Source organism: Kogia breviceps, chromosome 2 (genome assembly GCF_026419965.1).
Source record: "Kogia breviceps isolate mKogBre1 chromosome 2, mKogBre1 haplotype 1, whole genome shotgun sequence".
Taxonomy (NCBI): Eukaryota; Metazoa; Chordata; class Mammalia; order Artiodactyla; family Physeteridae; genus Kogia; species Kogia breviceps.
The window spans coordinates 138,707,734-138,729,544 of record NC_081311.1 but is presented as its reverse complement, the minus strand read 5'-3'; the positions used below and the strand labels follow the sequence as shown (position 1 = coordinate 138,729,544).

The following is a 21,811-nucleotide window of genomic DNA, read 5'->3' as shown; positions in this document are numbered from 1 at the left end:
TTCAAGTTTAATCTAGAGGAGAGTAGGAGTCTCCTTCCCAGAAATCTCAGGGAAAAAACAAAACAATTTGAATCAATCACTTCCTGTATCTGCTCTATACTAAGTATATATAACTAGTAACTCTGTCTCCATGCTTCTCTTTATACGGTTCTGTCAATCAGTAATGCTCTTCCCTCCAGCCTACAGATACCCAGATCCTACTTTAACCACCTCCTCTGTGAAACCTTTTATGGTAACACCTGACATACATTCCTTTTTCCTTTAAATTTCCATACTGTTTATTAATCTGCCTTATAGCACTTACCACATTCTCCCTTACATCAAGGTTGGATGCATGCATTGCTCTTCTATAAAGTTTTAAGCTCCTTAGGGAGAAGTCTGTAATTGACCAGTCTTTGTATCCCCCAAAGCACCTGGCACTGGTTTGCATGTTGTGGGTGCACAGTAAACTTCTGTTGAGTGAATGAATGAACACACCAAGTTAAATTATATTTCAATAAGAGATTCGTTAACTAAATCCATCCCTATGGGCAGTATATAGCCTGAAGAAAACCTCACTAGTGGCCCTCTTTCCTCCTACTGGTCCATTTGTATCCAGGTGGCATTATGCTGAAGCAAACATCAGGGTGAAAGAGAGAGAGTGAGAGAAGGAGATATCAAAACTACAACCTACAAACAGAAGGGAGGTAACAGTGATGAACCATTGCCATTATAGCAATTAGTAGAACCATGTGGGTTTGGAATGGATTTGAGTCTTGGACCTTTTTTTGGTGGACTAGTGGAACAACTTTGCCCCCCTTCTCTTTCTCCCTCCTCGGTTATACTCTGAATCAGGGTCTAGCTTGCTGTCCACAGCCACCAAATTGATTAGATTTGCCTTAAGAATAGCTCTATCAAACTTGATCAGGAAGCTCCCTTATCTGGTTACCATGTAAACTAGCAAACATTTCTGTTCATTTGACACAAGTGATGTAAACTCAGAACCAGCTGAGTCCTGTTCCAACCTGCCCATAATTTACAGGCTAATTCATCTTTCTGTTTACTTACAGAGCTTCCATCCGGCAACGGTCCAAGTCTCAGCTTTCTTACCTGAGACCTGAATCTCCATTAGCACTTGTAGATCATAAGTCTACTTATGAAGAGGACAGAAAGGTCAGGTACCGATCGCTCATGGGGGGATGGAAGAAGTCTCTCCTGGAGACTACTGTATGCCCTTTATGTGAAGATGAGTTTTCAAGGCCTTTATCTAGTATTATTTCATTAAGTCAAACTAAATGGGAGACTCCATTAAGACCTGATGGAAACTCTAAATTTTACATGTTTTACATGATATTTAAAAAGAAACACAAATGAATTAAATACTTTTAAGAATACATGGTGGGCTTCCCTGGTGGCGCAGTGGTTGAGGGTCCGCCTGCCGATGCAGGGGACGCGGGTTCGTGCCCCGGTCCGGGAAGGTCCCGCATGCCGCTGAGCGGCTGGGCCCGTGAGCCATGGCCGCTGGGCCTGGGCGTCCGGAGCCTGTGCTCCGCAGTGGGAGAGGCCACAACAGTGAGAGGCCCGCAAAAAAAAAAAAAAAAAAAAAAAAAAAGAATACATGGTGACTAAAACTGAGCTATTAAGGGTTAATTGATAGTTCTTAGATGAGCCATTCTAATAAACACAAGCAAATTACAGGTACTTAGCAGATTATTTGATTATGTAGGTATCCTTTAAAATTTTTTAAGGATATCTTAAAACTGTTTTTGTAAAATTTTAAATCTCCTTCTTAAAATATAGTAACCTTGGCAAAAGTGTTTGACAACAGAAATATTTGATATACAAGTTATCACAAATTTTAAATTAATGGGGACTGATTAGGTTTTATGGGCATTTGTTCAGTTCATACAATTTTATAATAATTGTTTAAGAGTGCATTTAAAATTAACACTATTAATTTTAACATCATTCAAAACAATATAAAAATGAAAGAGATAGGAGAAGAATCAACACATATAATGATATTAAACTTTCTTCATCAGGATGTCTATTGCTGTGGTGGGTACAGTCTAACTTTCACATAAGGTGACCATCCCTCCTCCTCAAATCCTTGCTTAATCACTGAACTTCATTCTTTAGCCCTGATACTCCCATTTTTGATCCCCCATTACTCTTCATTTGAATTTTTCATGACAGTTTTCTTATTGAGGCTTATTTCAGGTCATGTTGTCTTATCCTGTTACTAAATTATAAGCTCCTTAATGTTAGTGACTATATATTATTTATGTTTGTATCAACTTGGGCACCTTGCTTTGCCCTGAGAATATCTCTGTCAAACCTAACCAGAAGGTCCTTTATTTGGTAAGCATGTGACCTAGCAAACATTTCTGTTTATTCGAAACATGTAAACCTAGAATCTGTTGAGTCCCGTTCCAACCTGCCCATGATCTACAGACTCTTTGATCTTTCTGTTTAGTTACACAGAGCTGCACGTAGTAGGACATCAAGGGATTTTAAAACTAGGATGAAAAATTAAATTTTTATAGTAAAATAAGGTCTAAACCACAAGATATATCAAAGAAAATGAGTCAGAGAATATTTTAATTACAAGCACATCCATTGTACATGATGTAATTTCAAACTGTCTTTAAAGAATTTCAGTATGAGAATCCATTTTGGGAGTAATTATAAACACTGATTCACAATGCCAAATTTGGAATAAAGTACTACTTAACGATCTTATGACTATGATGGAAGGATTATTAAGGATCTCTTTTGGCTTTAATATATTGATAATAAATAGATAGAGGTCTCAATATCTAATAGAGTTGGTTTAAATAAATTTCATAGAAGAACACCTTGTCTCAGGAGCAGCAGGATGAATCCAATGAGAGAAAACGTTTAGCAAGCATGGTTTCTTACTGCATCTGGCAGTTAAGGACTCAGAACCTCTTCTAGTTCTAGAAACAGGTTCTTCATTTATGTCCATGGTGCTGCCACTCGTAACTACAAGACGCATTACGTAAGGAGTTTAATAAGCTTCAAGGGAGAAAGAACTAAACACTGCACTGATGTTTCAAACATAACAGTACCAATCATATTCAATTTTTTAAAATAAATTTATTTATTTTATTTATTTATTTTTGGCTGCATTTGGTTTTTTTTAAACATCTTTATTAGAGTATCATTGCTTTAAAATGGTATGTTAGTTTCTGCTTTATAACAAAGTGAATCAGTTATACATATACATATGTCCCCATATCTCTTCCCTCTTGCATCTCCCTCCCTCCCACCATCCCTATCTCACCCCTCTAGGTGGTCACAAACCACCGAGCTGATCTCCCTGTGCTATGCGGCTGCTTCCCACTAGCTATCTATTTTATGTTTCGTAGTGTATATGTGTCCATGCCACTCTCTCACTTTGTCCCAGTTTACCCTTCCCCCTCCCTGTATCCTCAAGTCCATTCTCTAGTAGGTCTGTATATTTATTCCTGTCTCGCCCCTAGGTTCTTCTGACCATATTTTTTCTTTTTTTTAGATTCCACATATATGTGTTAGCATACGGTATTTGTTTTTCTCTTTCTGACTTACTTCACTCTGTATGACAGTCTCTAGGTCCATCCACCTCACTACAAATAACTCAGTTTCATTCCTTTTTATGGCTAAGTAATATTCCATTGTATATATGTGCCACATCTTCTTTATTCATTCATCTGTTGATGGACACTTAGGTTGCTTCCATGTACTGGCTATTGTAAATAGAGCTGCAATGAACATTTTGGTACATGACTCTTTTTGAATTATGGTTTTCTCAGGATATATGCCCAGTAGTGGGATTGCTGGATCGTATGGTAGTTCTATTTTTAGTTTTTTAAGGACCCTCCATAGTGTTCTCCATAGTGGCTCTATCAATTTACATTCCCAACAACAGTGCAAGAGGGTTCCCTTTTCTCCACACCCTCTCTAGCATTTATTGTTTGTAGATACTTTGATGATGGCCATTCTGACCAGTGTGAGATGATATCTCATTGTAGTTTTGATTTGCATTTCTCTAATGAGTAATGATGTTGAGCATTCTTTCATGTGTTTGTTGGGAATCTGTATATCTTCTTTGAAGAAATGTCTATTTAGATCTTCTGCCCATTTTTGGATTGGTTTGTTTGTTTTTTTGATATTGAGCTGCATGAACTGCTTGTAAATTTTGGAGATTAATCCTTTGTCAGTTGCTTCATTTGCAAATATTTTCTCCCATTCTGAGGGTTGTCTTTTCGTCTTGTTTATGGTTTCCTTTGCTGTGCAAAAGCTTTTAAGTTTCATTAGGTCCCATTTATTTATTTTTGTTTTTATTTCCATTCCTCTAGGAGGTGTGTCAAAAAGGATCTTGCTGTGATTTATGTCATAGAGTGTTCTGCCTATGTTTTCCTCTAAGCGCTTGATAGTGTCTGGCCTTACATTTAGGTCTTTAATCCATTTTGAGTTTATTTTTGTGTATGGTGTTAGGGAGTGTTCTAATTTCATTCTTTTACGTGTAGCTATCCAGTTTTCCCAGCACCACTTATTGAAGAGGCTGTCTTTTCTGCACTGTATATTCTTGCCTCCTTTATCAAAGATAAGGTGACCATATGTGTGTGGGTTTCTCTCTAGGCTTTCTATCCTGTTCCATTTATCTATATTTCTCTTTTTTCTGCCAGTACCATACTTTCTTGATTACTATTTCTTTATAGTATAGTCTGAAGTCAGGGAGCCTGATTCCTCCAGCTCCATTTTTCTTTCTCAAGATTGCTTTGGCTATTCGGGGTCTTTTGTGTTTCCATACAAATTGTGAAATTTTTTGTTCTAGTTATGTGAAAAATGCCAGTGGTAGTTTGATAGGGATTGCATTGACTCTGTAGATTGCTTTGGGTAGTAGAGTCATTTTCACAATATTGATTCTTCCAATCCAAGAACATGGTATATCTCTCCATCTATTTGTATCATCTTTAATTTCTTTAATCAGTGTCTTATAATTTTCTGCATAGGAGTCTTTTGTCTCCTTAGGTAGGTTTATTCCTAGATATTTTATTCTCTTTTTGGCAATGGTAAATGGGAGTGTTTTCTTAATTTCACTTTCAGATTTTTCATCATTAGTGTATGGGAAAGCAAAAGATTTCTGTGCGTTAATTTTGTATCCTGCTACTTTACCAAATTCACTGAGTAGCTCTAGTATTTTTCTCGTAGCATATTTAGGATTCTGTACGTATAGTATCATGTCATCTACAAACAGTGACAGCTTTACTTCTTCTTTTCCGATTTGGATTCCTTTTATTTCTTTTTCTTCTCTAATTGCTCTGGCTAAAACTTCCAAAACTATGTTGAATAAGAGTGGTGAGAGTGGGCAACCTTGTCTTGTTCCTGATCTTAGTGGAAATGGTTTCAGTTTTTCACCATTGAAGATGATGTTGGCTATGGGTTTGTCATATATGGCCTTTATTATGTTGAGGAAAGTTCCCTCCATGCCTACTTTCTGCAGGGTTTTTATCATAAATCGGTGTTGAATTTTGTCAAAAGCTTTCTCTGCATCTATTGAGGTGATCATATGGTTTTTCTCCTTCATTTTGTTAATGTGGTGTATCACGTTGATTGATTTGCGTATATTGAAGAATCCTTGCATTCCTGGGATAAACCCCACTTGATAATGGTGTATGATCCTTTTAATGTGCTGTTGGATTCTGTTTGCTAGTATTCTGTTAAGGATTTTTGCATCTATGTTCATCAGTGATATTGGCCTGTAGTTTTCTTTGTTTGTGACGTCTTTGTCTGGTTTTGGTATCAGAGTAATGGTGGCCTCGTAGAATGAGTTTGGGACTGTTCCTACCTCTACTATCTTTTGGAAGAGTTTCAGAAGGATAGGTGTTAGATCTTCTCTAAATGTTTGATAGAATTCACCTGGGAAGCCATCTGGTCCTGGGCTTTTGTTTGTTGGATGATTTTTAATCACGGTTTCAATTTCAGTGCTTGTGTTTGGTCTGTTCATATTTTCTATTTCTTCCTGGTTCAGTCTCAGCAGCTTGTGCATTTCTAAGAATTTGTCCATTTCTTCCAGGTTGTCCATTTTATTGGCATAGAGTTGCTTGTAGTAATCTCTAATAATCTTTTGTATTTCTGCAGAGTCAGTTGTTACATCTCCTTTTTCATTTCTAATTCTATTGATTTGAGTCTTCTCCCTTTTTTTCTTGATGAGTCTGGCTAATGGTTTATCAATTTTATTTATCTTCTCAAAGAACCAGCTTTTACTTTTATTGATCTTTGCTATTATTTCCTTCATTTCTTTTTCATTTTTTTCTGATCTGATCTTCATGATTTCTTTGCTTCTGCTAACTTTGGGGTTTTTTTGTTCTTCTTTCTCTAATTACTGTAGGTGTAAGGTTAGGTTGTTTATTTGATATGTTTCTTGTTTCTTAAGGTAGGACTGTATTGCTATAAAGTTCCCTCATAGAACTGCTTTTGCTGCATCCCATTCGTTTTGGGTCATCGTGTGTTCATTGTCATTTTTTTCTAGGTAGTATTTTATTTCTTCTTTGATTTCTTCAGTGATCTCTTGGTTATTAAGTAGTGTGTTGTTTAGCCTCCATGTATTTGTATTTTTCACAGATTTTTTCCTGTAATTGATATCTAGTCTCATAGTATTGTGGTCAGAAAAGTTACTTGGTATGATTTCAATTTTCTTAAATTTACCAAGGCTTGATTTGTGACCCAAGATATGATCTATCCTGGAGAATGTTCCATGAGCACTTGAGAAGAATGTGTATTCTGTTGTTTTTGGATAGAATGTCCTATATATATCAATTAAGTCCATCCTGTTTAATGTATCATTTAAAGCTTGTGTTTCCTTATTTATTTTCATTTTGGATGATCTGTTCATTGGTGAATGTGGCGTGTTAAAGTCCCCTACTATGACTGTATTACTGTTGATTTCCCCTTTTATAGCAGTTAGTATTTGTCTTATGTGTTGATGTGCTCCTATGTTGGGTGCATAAATATTTACAATTGTTATATCTTCTTCTTGGATTGATCCTTTGATTATTATGTAGTGTCCTTCTTTGTCTCTTGTAATAGTCTTTGTTTTAAAATCTATTTTGTCTGATATGAGAATTGCTCCTCCAGCTTTCTTTTTTTTTTTTTTTTTTTTTTTTTTGTGATACGCGGGCCTCTCACTGCTGTGGCCTCTCCCGTTGCAGAGCACAGGCTCCAGATGCGCAGGCTCAGTGGCCATGGCTCACGGGCCCAGCCGCTCGGCGGCATGTGGGATCTTCCCGGACCGGGGCACGAACCCGTGTCCCCTGCATCGGCAGGCGGATTCTCAACCACTGCGCCACCAGGGAAGCCCCAGCTTTCTTTTGATTTCCATTTGCATGGAATATCTTTTTCCATCCCCTCACTTTCAGTCTGTATGTGTCCCTAGGTCTGAGGTGGGTCTCTTGTAGACAGCATATGTACGGGTCTTGTTTCTGTATCCATTCAGACAGTCTATGTCTTTTGGCTGGAGCAATTAATTCATTTACATTTAAGGTAATTATCGATATATATGTTCCTATTACCATTTTCTTAATTCTTTTGGGTTTATTATTTTAAGTCTTTTCCTTCTCTTGTGTTTACTGCCTAGAGAAGTTCCTTTAGCATTTGTTGTAGAGCTGGTTTGATGGTGCTGAATTCTTAGCTTTTGCTTGTCTGTAAAGGTTTTAATTTCTCCATCAAATCTGAATGAGATCCTTGGTGGGTAGAGTAATCTTGGTTGTAGGTTTTTCTCCCTCATCACTTTAAATATGTCCTGCCACTCCCTTCTGGCTTGCAGGGTTTCTGCTGAAAGATCAGCTGTTAGCCTTATGGGGATTCCCTTGTGTGTTATTTGTTGTTTTTCCCTTGCTGTTTTTAATATTTGTTCTTTGTATTTAATTTTTGATAGTTTGATTAATATGTCTTGGCATGTTTCTCCTTGCATTTATCACGTATGGGACTCTCTGTGCTCCTGGTCTTGATTAACTATTTCGTTTCCCATATTAGTGAAGTTTTCAACTATAATCTCTTCATATATTTTCTCAGTCCCTTTCTTTTTCTCTTCTTCTTCTGGGACCCCTATAATTCGAATGTTGGTGCATTTAATGTTGTCCCAGAGGTCTCTGAGACTGTCCTCAATTGTTTTCATTCTTTTTTCTTTATTCTGCTCTGAGGTAGTTATTTCAACTATTTTATCTTCCAGGTCACTTATCCCTTCTTCTGCCTCAGTTATTCTGCTATTGATCCCTTCTAGAGAATTTTAAATTTCATTTATTGTGCTGTTCATCACTGCTTGTTTACTCTTGAGTTCTTCTAGTTCCTTGTTAAACGTTTCTTGTATTTTCTCCATTCCATTTCCAAGATTTTGGATCATCTTTACTATCATTATTCTGAATTCTTTTTCAGGTAGACTGCCTATTTCCTCTTCATTTTTTAGGTCTGGTGTGGCTTTGCCTTGCTCCTTCATCTGCTGTGTGTTTCTCTGTCTTCTTATTTTGCTTAACTTACTGTGTTTGGGTTCTCCTTTTCGCAGTCTGCAGGTTCGTAGTTCCCGTTGTTTTTGGTGTCTGTCCCCAGTGGCTAAGATTGGTTGAATGTAGGTTGTGTAGGCTTCTTGGTGAAGGGGACTAGTGCCTGTGTTCTGGTGGCTGAGGCTGGATCTTGTCTTTCTGGTGGGCAGGTCCACACCTGGTGATGTGTTTTGGGGTGTCTGTGGCCTTATTATGATTTTAGGCAGCCTCTGTGCTAATGGATGGGGTTTTGTTCCTGTCTTGCTAATTGTTTGGTTTAGTGTGTCCAGCACTGTCACTTTCTGGTCATTGAGTGTAGCTAGGTGTTGGCGTTGAGATGGAGATCTCTGGGAGATTTTTGCCATTTGATATTATGTGGAGCTGGGAGGTCTCTTGTGGACCAGTGTCGTGAACTTGGCTCTCCCTCCTCAGAGGCACAGCTCTGACGCCTGGCTGGAGCACCAAGAGCCTGTCCTCCACATGGCTCATAATAAAATGGAGAAAAAAAAGAACAAAAGAAGAAGATAAAATAAAGTAAAATAAAATAAAATAATTAAAATAACAAATAATTATTAAGAAAAAAAAGTTTTTAAGTGATAAAAAAATAAAGAAAAAATCAGACAGCACCCTAGGACAAATGTTAAAAGCAAAGCTATACAGACAAAATCACACACAGAAGCATACACATACACACTCACAAAAAGAGAAAAAGTTTAAAATATATATATATATATATATATATATATATATATATATATATATATCATTGCTCCCAAAGTCCACCTCCTCAATATGGGATGATTCGTTGTCTATTCAGGTATTCCACTGATGCAGCGTACATCAAGTTGACTGTGGAGATTTAATCTGCTGCCCCTGAGGCTGCTGGGAGAAATTTCCCTTTCTCTTCTTTGTTCACACAGCTCCCAGGGTTCAGCTTTGGATTTGGACCCGCCTCTGCATGTAGGTCGCCTGAGGGCGTCTGTTCTTCACTCAGACAGGATGGGGTTAAAGGAGCAGCTGATTCGGGGGTTCCGGCTCAGACCGTGGGGAGGGAGGGGTACGTATGCGGGGCGGGCCTGCGGCGGCAGAGGCCAACATGACGTTGCACCAGCCTGAGGCGCGCCGCGCGTTCTCCCGGGGAAGTTGTCCCTGGATCATGGGACCCCGACAGTGGTGGGCTGCACAGGCTCCCAGGAGGGGCGGTGTGGTGAGTGACCTGTGCTTGCACACAGGCTTCTTGGTGGTGGCAGCAGCCTTAGCATCTCATGCCCGTCTCCGGGGTCCGCGCTGATAGCCGCGGCTCGCGCCCGTCTCTGGAGCTCCTTTAAGCAGCGCTCTTAATCCCCTCTCCTCGAGCACCAGGAAACAAAGAGGCAAGAAAAAGTCTCTTGCCTCTTAGGCAGGTCCAGACTTTTTCCCGGACTCCCTTCCGGCTAGCTGTGGCACACTAGCCCCCTTCAGGCTGTGTTCACACCAATCCTCTGCGGAAATCTCTCCGCTTTGCCCTCCGCACCCTGTTTCTGCTCTCTCCTCTGTGGCTCAGAAACTCCCCTCTTCCGCCACCCGCAGTTTCCACCCGCGAAGGGGCTTCTAGTGTGTGGAAACCTTTCCTCCTTTACAGCTCCCTCCCCCTGGTGCAGGTCCCGTCCCTATTCTTTTGTCTCTGGTTTTTCTTTTTTTTTTTTTCCCTACCCAGGTACACGGGGAGTTTCTTGCCTTTTGGTAGGTCTGAGGTCTTCTGCCAGTGTTCAGTAGGTGTTCTGTAGAAGTTGTTCCACATGTAGATGTATTTCTGATGTATTTGTAGTGAGGAAGGTGATCTCTGCCTCTTACTCTTCCACCATCTTGAAGCTTTTTCATTTGGTCTTTGTTGCTGTGCGTGGGCTTTCTCTAGCTGCAGCAAGCAGGGGCTACTCTTCCTTGTGCTCGGGCTTCTCATTGCGGTGACTTCTCTTGTTGCGGAGCACGGGCTCTCGGCATGCGGGCTTCCGTAGTTGTGGCACGTGGGCTCTAGAGCGCAGGCTCACTAGTTGTGGCACACAGACTTAGTTGCTCCGCAGCATGTGCGATCTTCCCGGACCAGAGCTCGAACCCGTGTCCCCTGCATTAGCAGGCGGATTCTTAACCACTGTGGCACCAGGGAAGTCCCAATCATATTCAATTTTTGCATTTTAATTTTTTTCCCCTAGTTTCTGGGTAAATATTCGACAATAAAAGCAAGAGCGTCAGGAAGGAAGGAAGGAAAAGAAACTCCAATTTTGTTGTTTTTGTTGAAGCTGGTAGATGGCTCAGCATTGTTGCAGAGAACAATCAGATTTCCTGGAGGTCTGAAGATCAGGTTCCCAGAGTTCTCATGAGGCAGGAAAAACTCAGAAGGGAGATATTTAAATAAATGGAAACCTAAATCAAATATAGAGATTAGTTTTAGAGAAACAAAAATGTTCCATAACCCAGTGTAATTTTATTAAGTTGACACTCTGATTTCTCTCTCTAGTTAAGGAAGGAAAAGGAAGAAAGTAACAGGGACACCAGTGCGATTTTGCTAAAGCTTGAAGTGAATAAAACTCTTATGTTTATATTAATACTGCTCATTTGTAGGATAATTATATTAGAATCTTTTTGATTTAAAAATTAAGTATTTTTTAAAAGTAAACAACAGAATCAGGGTTAATAAAATTTAATCCTGTTTGGTTAAAGTATGGACTTTCTCATCCAAGTACATTTTAAAGTTTTTTAATAGTTAACTAAATTCTGTAAGATTAAGCACTGGCAAAATTCTTTTTTTTTTTTTTTTTTTTTCTTATTTTGATGAAGAAGGTCTAACCTGACCTTCTGTTAATTGGGAGATGTTCTACCTTCTGTGGCAGTGCAAAGGTTTTACTTATATAAAGGAGTTATCTCCACCTTGTGGTCTCTTAGAGTTTTGATTCCGAAAACTTCAGGAAATGGTTTCAAGAGTCTGTCCTTCCAAACTCTAAGTGGGGTGTCTGACCCAACATCTCATAGTTAGCTGGTGACAGAGCCATGACTGCAGCCTGTTTTCTCTTCCTCTCCAAGCTATACTTTTGGCTCTCATAAATGGAGTCAGATCTTAGTTACAATGCTGACAAAATTAAGATTAGGATTAGGGGAAACCTGCAGGCTAGAGGTTCCAGTCTCTGATATCTAGGCATCTCTTTTAGGGAAACTAAAAAGGTAGAATATATAGGAGATTGAGTCAAGGTCAAATATTAGAAATCCATAGCTTCATCACAGCTAATTTGGAGACAGGGTTTAGGCAATGGTTAAGAGATAGGACAGAGGATCTATAAAAATGACTATCAGTTTTTGATTATTTGGAGACTCCCTGCTTCTTGGTCATAGTTACCATTTCCTATCACCATATCTTAAGGTCCTTATCGAGGCAGGAGACCCCTATGGATTGGCATGACAAAGTCAATGTAACAAAGTATTGAAGTAGGAAGTTATATTTTCACCTGACCTACACAAGGAGATGGAAGGAAGGAAGCTGGGAAAAGCTCATTGTCTAGCATTGCACCATCTACATTGTAAGTGAGTGATCAGTGTTTTTTAAATAAATGTTTTCTTGCATGTATGCGCCACGGGCATAAAAGCTTCATTCATTCTTTCATCCAATAAACACTGATCGCACACCTATCACGTGCCAGGTATTGTGTTAGGGATGCAAAGATGAAAAGGTCCACTGTCCTTCTCCCTGCACTGGAGCTGCTAGCAGGATCCTTCTTGACATATGATAAATAAATGAGCACTGTGCAACTTGACATTGACACAATAGAGGCAGGAACCCTGCAGTGAGGAAGCATATATAAACTTTTATAATTGTATCTCTCTGTGAGTTACTGGGTTGCTATATATATATATATATATATATATATATAATCTTTAGCTTTTTAGCTTTTTTTAGATGAGTAAATTCGTCTTTAGCTTTGCAAAATCCCAGAGGTAAAAACCCTTCTGTACATAATGACTTTAATTTTCTTTTATTCTTCTACTGTCTTTTAGCAATATCAAATAAAAGTCAATCAAAAGTCAATTACTCAGGGACAGATTTCCTAGTTTTTTCATCATTAAGTCTTAATAGCCTCATCTTTTGGGGGGTTGGGGCATAGTTTCCTTTAAAGTCAAATTTTTAATGAAAGGGGAAAAAAAGAAAATTATTCAAATTAATTACATTTTGCTTCCTGTTAGCCTATCTTGGGATGTTAACACTGGACAAAAGGTACTTCATACTACTTTTAGATGTCTTTGGTTTTGTTGTTAAGGTTTAGGGATACCTTCAGATATCAGAAGACCAGGGAAATTTGTATCATGTCAGACTGTGGGTGGACCATCCTGTGGGACAGTTGTTCCAGGAAATGTTGGAGTTTAATGTCCCTAGATGGTATAGCTCAGCTGACACTTGCAAAACGTTCAAACATGGCACCCCAAACATTTAGTTCTAGAAGGAGTTTTGGAGATTGTGTAGTGCTGAGGACCTCAAAAAATGGGCTTTGTCATCAGAATTACCTGAGGAGTATTTTTTAAAACACAAATTCACACTTAGGCTTACTAAAATAGAATTTCTGTTGATGGGACCCAGGTGTCTGTAATTTTAATCTTTGACCCACATGAGTCTAGTAAGCATCCAGAACTGGACACCAACCACTGTTTAGAACTGTAAAGGGTCTGATATTTTGCTCTATTGCAAGCTATAGCCTGACCCAATTTCATGGATGCTGGCAGAATACACAAGAGCTCTGCATCAGAGACAAATGACCTTCTACTCAAAGCACAAGCAGGAGCCAGAGTGTAGCATTTGCACTAGTTCCCCAGCCCAACCCCACTTCCCGTTAAGTTGATGCAAAGAGAGCCAGATGATACCAGCAAATGAACGGGGAGAGGAATCCTGGGCTTGAGGAACCTGATGTTTTTATAATGGGCAATAAGCACATCTGTCCTTTTCTTGGGATGGAGACACTACCTGTGTCCTCCAAGGCTATTTGCTGTACAAATATCCTTGAATAAATAGCCTGAACAAAGGATGTCAATGCTTCTTTTCACAAGATGTGCAGAAACATGAGAGACCCATAGAGAATTGTCTCCCCCACGCAACTTTCCTTTTGAGGAATAGGTAACTGAGCCTCAGAGAGTTAAAGAACTCAGTGATATATTCCATTAGTGACCATATGAGGCTCATCCAAGAACCCCATTCTTTCTACACCTGTTTCCCTCATGCTTTCCCAGCCACCTGTCTTCCTCTCTGCATTGATTTCCTAGAATTTAGTAAGATGTCAGAGATGAAATCATTGAAGGATTTGCTGCATGAGTGAGTAGTGACGACAAGTGCAACTGTTGAGGGCAGGCCAAGAGAGAACTTGAAACAGAGGCATTGGCAAATCTGTCACCAGCTGAGCTGCCTTCCTCCATCCTCTTTGACTTGCAACTAGAATGAGAGGAACAGCAGCCTTTTATTTCAATTGACTTGGTAATGTAGACTTTGACTTTGGAAGCAAAAGGATAGTATTTGAAGTTCCTTGCTGTCTTCTGTTCCTGACATTCAGCTCCCTAAGGGGTAAATTACTGCATATTAATGAAAGAGAGCACTAATAGTTTTGTAGTCAATTTACTGTAGACATTTTTAGTATATTTTAATAGAAAAAGTAAAAAGTAAATCAATACAGATCTATATATGTCACCTAAAACCCTTTCTCAAACAAAGTGGGCAATAAATTTAACAAACTATTGAATAATGGGCCTAAAGACCAAGCACTGAACAATATCTATAACAAGGAAAAATGATGGTAAAAACGATGATGTTCTGAATATATTTATGCCTTTAAGAGGATAAAAATTTGCTAGCTCTGACACTTTAAGGGCAACTAAAGAGATTGGAATAGGGAAATTTTGAAATAATTTTTACTCCTTGTGAAGAAAATGCAGAATTTAGAAATCCAAATTGATTACCATTTACTTCTGGGCACTAATTAAGGAAAACCCTAGAGAAAACATGCAGTTGATAACTGTCGACACCACTTAATACATTTTAAAAATTATTTTGCCCTGTTTAGATGCACTGGCCTGCCTTAGAGCTTTAGCCAGTTACAAGATTTTAGAGCTTTGACATTTATGAAAGACAAATCTTGAAAATTTCACAAGTCCTCAAATATGTAAATACCACTATAACACAAAAACTTTTTAAAATTGGGGGGTTATTTTTCTTACAGATCCAACATATTTATTACTCCCCAAGAGTTAATACCGATGCAATTGTGAAAGGAGAACTACAAGCTCACCTTCAGATGAGCAGACACTCTAGGATGGAGGCCATCCAAGTCACAGCATGGTGGCAAGCAACTCAGAACGATTGTTCACAAAATAACAAATCACTTCGTCTCCTAGATCTTTAAGGTCACTCATAACCAATCAAACCATGACTCAAATCTGTGAATGCCAAAGGGTCTGCTGTATAACAAAAGAGTATATGCAGAAATTTAGATGATTAATGTAACTCCATCTTCCCTCAAGGACAAGAACATTCCTGTGGAAGAAGAAATTGAACCTGCCCCAGTTTGGAGGATTCTGAAAGTTAATGCTCCAGAATGGCCCTACATGCTGGTAGGGGCTGTGGGCGCAGCTGTCAATGGGACAGTCACACCCTTCTATGCCTTCTTCTTCAGCCAGATTCTTGGGGTAAGCAAACAGCTGGACCAGCTTTATTCTCCTCCTACCTTTGGTTTGTCTATCAGTGGATATTGTCATTTTTGATAGGTTGGCTCTTTGTTGTAATGTATTTAGCTCTTTTTTATTTTTAAGCTTTTTTTAAGCTCTTTTTTCTCATCTCTAAAGGATTAAAAATGTCTCGAGTCTCCATCACACAGGAGGCAAGAAAGTGAAACGGTCTTTCATTTGGGCTGGCAGCACCCTCCAACAGGCATCGTGTCTGTAAAAAAACAGCTCTATGGCTGCAAATTTAGTGTCAGAAGAGGGTATTTACCTATATGCAAACCAAATCAGAATGCAAAGCAGGTTGGTGGAATAATACAAAAGGATTGGGGGGCCATTTTGATCTTGCTGAACAGCTGAGGTACAAAGTTTGACCTGTAATAGCAGGTGTTCATGCATGTTGTATAATACTCTTCTCTTCTGCTGGTTGTACCATTGAAATGGGGAGATGAGGAGAAAACAGGAAAAGGAAGAGAGAAGTAAAATAAGGCATGGATAAAGAATAAGCTTATTTCAGTTTTTCACCTCCTAGGAGTTTTGATATTCTCCATCTGAATTCATTGTTATAGTAAAATAATAATAATAATGACTACAAACAATAATTAGGCACTATCTAAGAACTTTGTATACAATAGTTCACTAAACTTTTCTAATAACCACCTGTGGTAGGTATCCTTATTGTTCCCGTTTGATAAAGGAGCAAACCAAGGCATAAAGAATTTAGGGGAGTGAGTGGTGGATCTGGGATTTATATCCAGGCAGTGTGACTGCAGAACCAAGTTCCAATAAAACCTTATCATTGCAAAATTAGTTCTCAGTAATGCTATCACATTTTCCTAGTTGAAATTTACACACACACACAAATCCTGTGAGGTCAACAAGGAGTCAAACCTAGAATCTAGAGAACTGTAACGACTTGTTCAAGGTGATACAGGGTCACATTAGGTGATGGGACCTGGACTAGCACCAGCTTTTTTGAAGGATTTGTGAGAGTCCTAAGTTTTAGTTTCCTCCTCTACTGTTCTTTCTCTCTTGCGGTCTCTCTGGCAGAGTTCCTGACCAGAAGTTAAGTCCCTTCAGGCATGAGTTGTATAAAAAGACTTGTATAGTCCACAAGCAAAATCAAATCAGTCCTATAGGGAGGGCCTCAGCCACCGCTTCAATTTTCACACTGCCCCCTTGTGTTAAGTGAGGAAATCATCAGAAAGGTAGGAAATTGGAAACACAGGGGCCAACTCTGGTAAACTGAATTTCTGATTATGCTGAAAATATTTTAATAATTAATTTATATTCATTAATATCTAGTAAATACCATACCCTAAACATAATAGAAATGTTCTTTTATTCACTCAATAGGTATTTGTTGATTATCTCCCCTAGACTAGGGACTTGGGAACACAGTGTCAGTCAGGGCGCCTTCCCTAATGCAGTTTCCAGTCTATGAGGAAGACAGACATTAAAGCAAAAAATCCACTCATCATTCACCAAATATTTATGGATCACTTACTGTTTTCCAGACACTGTTGCTGGTATTAGGGGGAGCAAGAAAACCAGAGCCCTCCTTGTTTTCATAAAGCTGACATTCTACTAGGGAGAGGCTCTGGAAATGCATTCCACCGAGCAGTGATGCAGATGTAGAGGGTGTAGGGGGTGACACTGAATCTGTTAAGACCCAAGACTATGCCCTAGATGTTCGCTTTTAAAATAATTCCAGGATGTCAACTTCGTTGCTGATCATCTCTTTCTCTTTTATAAATGTAGAGTATGGAATGCATTTACTCAACTTCACCCAAGCCCTGTGTGTGAACTGTTTTGGGAAGAGTCCTGGGTTCCCTGCCAGGAGACTATTTTTCTGCCCTGGGGTCACATCATGCCACTTCTCTGGGTCTCAGTTTCCTTAACTATAAAAGGAAGGATTGACAAAGATGATCTGTAAGATAACTTCCAGCTCTAGTGGTCTATGAAATAGCCAAGTCAAAAAAAAAATGGATGATCCAGTTATAACCCCTGCCCTTGGTTATTGGTGGTGAGAATATTCTCTGTGATTCTTCTGGTCACAACCAGAAAATCCTAGCCTGAGCAATTCAGCTTTTCACTTAAGGACCAAAGGATCAGAGTAGCAGGATCTAGTTGGTGAAATCCAAAATCTGCTCATCGTTAAGGCTCTCACAGGGTTATATTTGCTAAGAGGATAAAGCTTTACTATTTTTCTTCTTTGATAAAGAAGGTTGTTTTTGTGTGCCTCTTAGCATAATTATCACATATTCATCGGTGGGTTCATGATGCTTTCATCTCATAGGGTATAATCATGAGTCAGATAATAGTCTGGTTTTAATTGCACTGTTTTCATTCTGACATATCTAAAGGGCACAATATTCACAGTTGGTACTGAGACCACAGTTTGGAACGAGGACCCAGCAAATGATTGGGTGTTAGGGGCCTGGTTGCTAATCTAGCGAAGCCTCAATGTACACATAAAGCATAATTTCTCTGGTTCACTTTCCCTGGGTTTATTTGACTTGGAAAAGGTGCCAAGTGTTCCAAGCACTGCAGTTTGGACATAGCGTGCTGGGGAACAGCGTGAACGCTGGAGTCAGCCAGCCCTGGACTTGCCGCAGGTCTTTGCTCTGCCCTGTCTGCGTGCATCTGGGCAAGTGGTTTCCCCTTGATGAGTCTTAGCTTCCTTATCTATAATATGGGGTGAGAAAATCTACCTCACTGGGTTGTTTTAAGAATCCTAATTTAAGGAAATTCTCATTTAAGTTAAAGTAGGTTAAGTAGCACATTTGCATCTGGTAAATAGCAAGAGTCTAGAGAATGTTCATCTTCTCCTTAAACAAACTTACCTTTACAAAATGATGGAGGTGTGTGCTTGAACTACAGCTAGTCTAAAAACAGAAGGACCGGGGGATGGGCAGTCCTTTGGGTTGCATTTCAGTAGGACCGTACAAAGAACTCATGCAGTAGAGTTTGTGTGGGGGGGAAGATTACAGACAGCTGATGCCCAATCTTGAACTTAATATTAGCCAAACATTCTTTTTTAACACTGAGAAGACGGGTAATATCAGGAGCCAAGAGAGCGTGCCCAGAAGAAAACCACTGCACTGGAATCTGGAAACCAGGCACTTCCTTATCTAATAATAACCACCAGCTAAATGAGCTTGGACAAAGGACTCGATCTTGTGGGCTTTAGTTTCCCATCTATAAAATAAGAGCTAAACTGGCTAATATGCAGTACTATAGTCCATGATTATAATAGGTGACCTTAGAGAGGAATGAGAATTGTGGTATCACCGTTTGGGGTTTGTGGGGATTTGTATAGCGATTTTTAAAACCAAACTGAAATATGTCTTTAAGTCCTTGTATTTGTAAACTGTAAAGTAAACTTACATGAGTTATTCCATGGTGGGGTGAATGACTGTGGCATCTTTTGAACCCACTTCATTCTTTAAGAATGAATGTATTCTTTATTGCTAAGAACCTAACGGGCCCAAATGCTCTGTCCTAGAAACAGTACATCTCATTAATTTAGAACCTCTCTCCCTACTTTGGAATTTGTGATAATTTCAACGGGTTACTTCTGCTTTACAAAAAAGGATTTGTTAATGGAGTAGTATACATTGTTTACAGGAGATTTATTTGGCATATAGCAGGCATTCAATAAATATTTGTTGAATAAATGGTTTCCTTTGAGCAACTGCTTTCTGGCATTGTTCTAGTTACTCAGATTAATGTAGAGCAATAAGTAAGGATTTATTGTGCAGCTCTCTAATAAATAGCTTTTCTGAACTCTCACAGTTCCCTCACTTAGTCTGAATTAGGAGGGTTTGGATATACCTAAAATCTACTTCACTGTAGGGTGATGTCATTAGAATATGCAGCTATTCTTTCCATTTTCTTATTGCAACAGCTTGGTTCCCAGTCAGTTACTTGAGCATGTGCCTGTAAGTTCAGAATATACTTATGAGTATAGTTTACCACTTATTATAGACTGAAAAAAAAAAACCCCACTCATAATTTCCATAGTTTTTTGAGGGGAGTGTTTTCAGCTTCTGGTGATTTAGAAGCAACAATTTCAGCCTCTGATGGATGGAAGCTTTTCTGTCCTAAGACGATTCCAGTTAATGCCTTGATAGCTAGTTGCTTTTGTGTGTGTGTGCCAGTTGCTTTTATAATGATTCTATTATTTGTGTATATATATATATATATATATATATATATATATATATATATATGTAATCTATAAAACTAATAATGGGCGAGGTACCTGAGTGGGAAAGCCATCTTTATTACTGGGGAAAGACATAGGTCATATTACTTTGAGTTTTGTCCCGGAATAATATTCTCAGATTCTCAAGTAACTTCCCCCATTCTTTTCTTCCTCCTTTCCTTCTTCTTTTCTTCCTTCCTTTCTTTTTTTCCTTGCCTTATTATGTAAAGAATTTGAGGCATTTCATCATATTTTTCATCTGTATCAAAGAAAAGCCAATACAATTGTCTACATCAGGCAAAGAAACGAGACAAAAATTCTGTCAGTCAAAACCACTGGTTTTCATTCACCAGCCTTCCTTCCCCACAGAGAATTAAGTGTACATGTTCATAGTTAACTTTGGTTTAATGCTAGTATGTTTAAAGTGAACTGGTTTTTAACCCAAAGCCTAAGAGAAATTTCTCTTAAACATATTTGAATTGATTTCTTTTGCTATTGTTTGTTAATACTAAAGTTACTTCCTTGCTTACTGTCTTGCAAAGACTTTTTCAATTCCTGATAAAGAAGAACAAAGGTCACAGATCCACGGTGTGTGCCTGGTCTTTGTAGCAATAGGCTGTGTGTCTTTATGCACTCAATTTCTGCAGGTAAGGAATTTTATTTTTCAGTAAGCGATTTAGTTATTTTCCCCCTTTTCCTGTTAAAATATCACTAACGACTCCTTTATGTTTCAGGGATATGCTTTTGCTAAATCCGGGGAACTCCTCACAAAAAGGCTACGTAAATTGGGTTTCAGAGCAATGTTAGGGCAAGACATTGGCTGGTTTGATGACCTCAGAAATAGCCCTGGAGCACTGACAACAAGGCTTGCTACAGATGCTTCTCAAGTTCAAGGGGTAAGCCATGGGGGAAACCAGGGATGTCGTAACTGGAGTAGACTTTCTTTCCTTTATGTATTCCAATAATCACGTAATTCCAATAACCACGTACATATTTCCTATGAAACAGGAACTCGCGGGGGGATACCCCAGAGCTACATTTTCACCCATTTCCAAAGCTGACAAACAGCAGCTAAAGCACACTGTCTCCTAGGTAATGCCCAGAATCAGTGTTAGGGCATGAATCAAAATCTGTCAGTTTTGCATTTCCTCTGAGTCTAGCAATTGAGAAGAACTTTCCCTCCTTTCTCAGATCGTGTTTTTTGTTTGTTTGTTTGTTTTTGTTTTTTTTTTTTTTAGGCCCAGAGGCTCAGATTCCATGAGACTTAATGGTGCCCCCAGAGGGTGTGTGTGGAAAAAAAGCCTCCTTCCACAGGTGCCTGGCTTGTAAGTTAGTCTTAGGAAAAGAAGCTGTTCTAAGCAGCCCAGCCGGGAACCTGAGGGAAAGAGGGAGATGATTGCTATCTAGAATCCTGACACATTCCAAGGGCTGTCTTTTCTGACTAAGGGAGACTAAGCTGTGGTTTCTAAACCCCAGAACCTGTAGCCTTGTTCAGGAGATTTGCACACGTGTACAAGATGAGGCTACACCTTTATAAAACCAGGCATTTGGTTAAAGGGATAAGAGTTCAGTTTGCCTCTCAACACCACTGCTCACTTTCTATAAAAATCAGAAAAAGAGGAAAAAGAAAAGTCATGGTTTGTCTGTGAGGCTCTTGGAAGAAAAAACTCACTGCATTTGTAGTACTGTACTGTGTATCTCGACTTCTACCAATTCAACCAACAATATGAACCATGATATGGAGAATTTCAAAGGAACATGGAATCCTCTTTAGAGGAAAATCCCTGTAAATTTTTCATTTTGATCATTCTAGGCTTTTTCTATTGTATAAATCGAAAATGTGTTTCCCACAGTCATTGGGTCACACCGTACATATTATTTTGTAATCTTTCTTTTTTCTCCTGAAACAGTCTGATGTGAGCATATTTTGGTCCTTATATATCCTTCTACAATGCATTTTTAATGAATGCTTAATTCATCATTTTAATATATATCTTAAAGAATTCCCTGTTTAGGTCCTCCCTCCCCACATAAGCAATTTATATCATTTTGCATCAAGCTTGTGGCATACCCTTGATTATATTTTTAGTTCTCAAAATATAATCACTGGATCAAAATGTATAATCATTTTGAAAGGTTTTAATATGTATTGTCTTACTGCTTAAAGTTTTTACCAATTTTACTCTCAACATTTGCATATTCTAGTGTCTAGTTTACCTTATTCTTGACCTTAGATTAAATAAATAAGCCATAATCTCATCTCTTCTATTTCTGCAACCTTCAATCTGCAAGGAGCTTTTATAGGTTATTCATTATCACTAGAATTAATCTCACGCTGACTGATCTAGCTCTGATA

At 38.8% G+C, this 21,811-nt stretch overlaps 1 protein-coding gene across 1 annotated transcript in view; it reads left to right on the top strand.

Annotated features, from left to right (window-relative positions):
• ABCB11 (ATP binding cassette subfamily B member 11) overlaps positions 1 to 21,811 on the top strand; it is an 85,031-nt gene that overhangs the window by 47,623 nt on the left and 15,597 nt on the right. The window contains exons 17-20 of the mRNA XM_059053947.2: positions 1,050 to 1,152; positions 15,048 to 15,212; positions 19,998 to 20,102; positions 20,190 to 20,351. Coding sequence (XP_058909930.1) covers positions 1,050 to 1,152; positions 15,048 to 15,212; positions 19,998 to 20,102; positions 20,190 to 20,351 — 535 coding nt within the window. The remainder of the gene's footprint in view (positions 1 to 1,049; positions 1,153 to 15,047; positions 15,213 to 19,997; positions 20,103 to 20,189; positions 20,352 to 21,811) is intronic.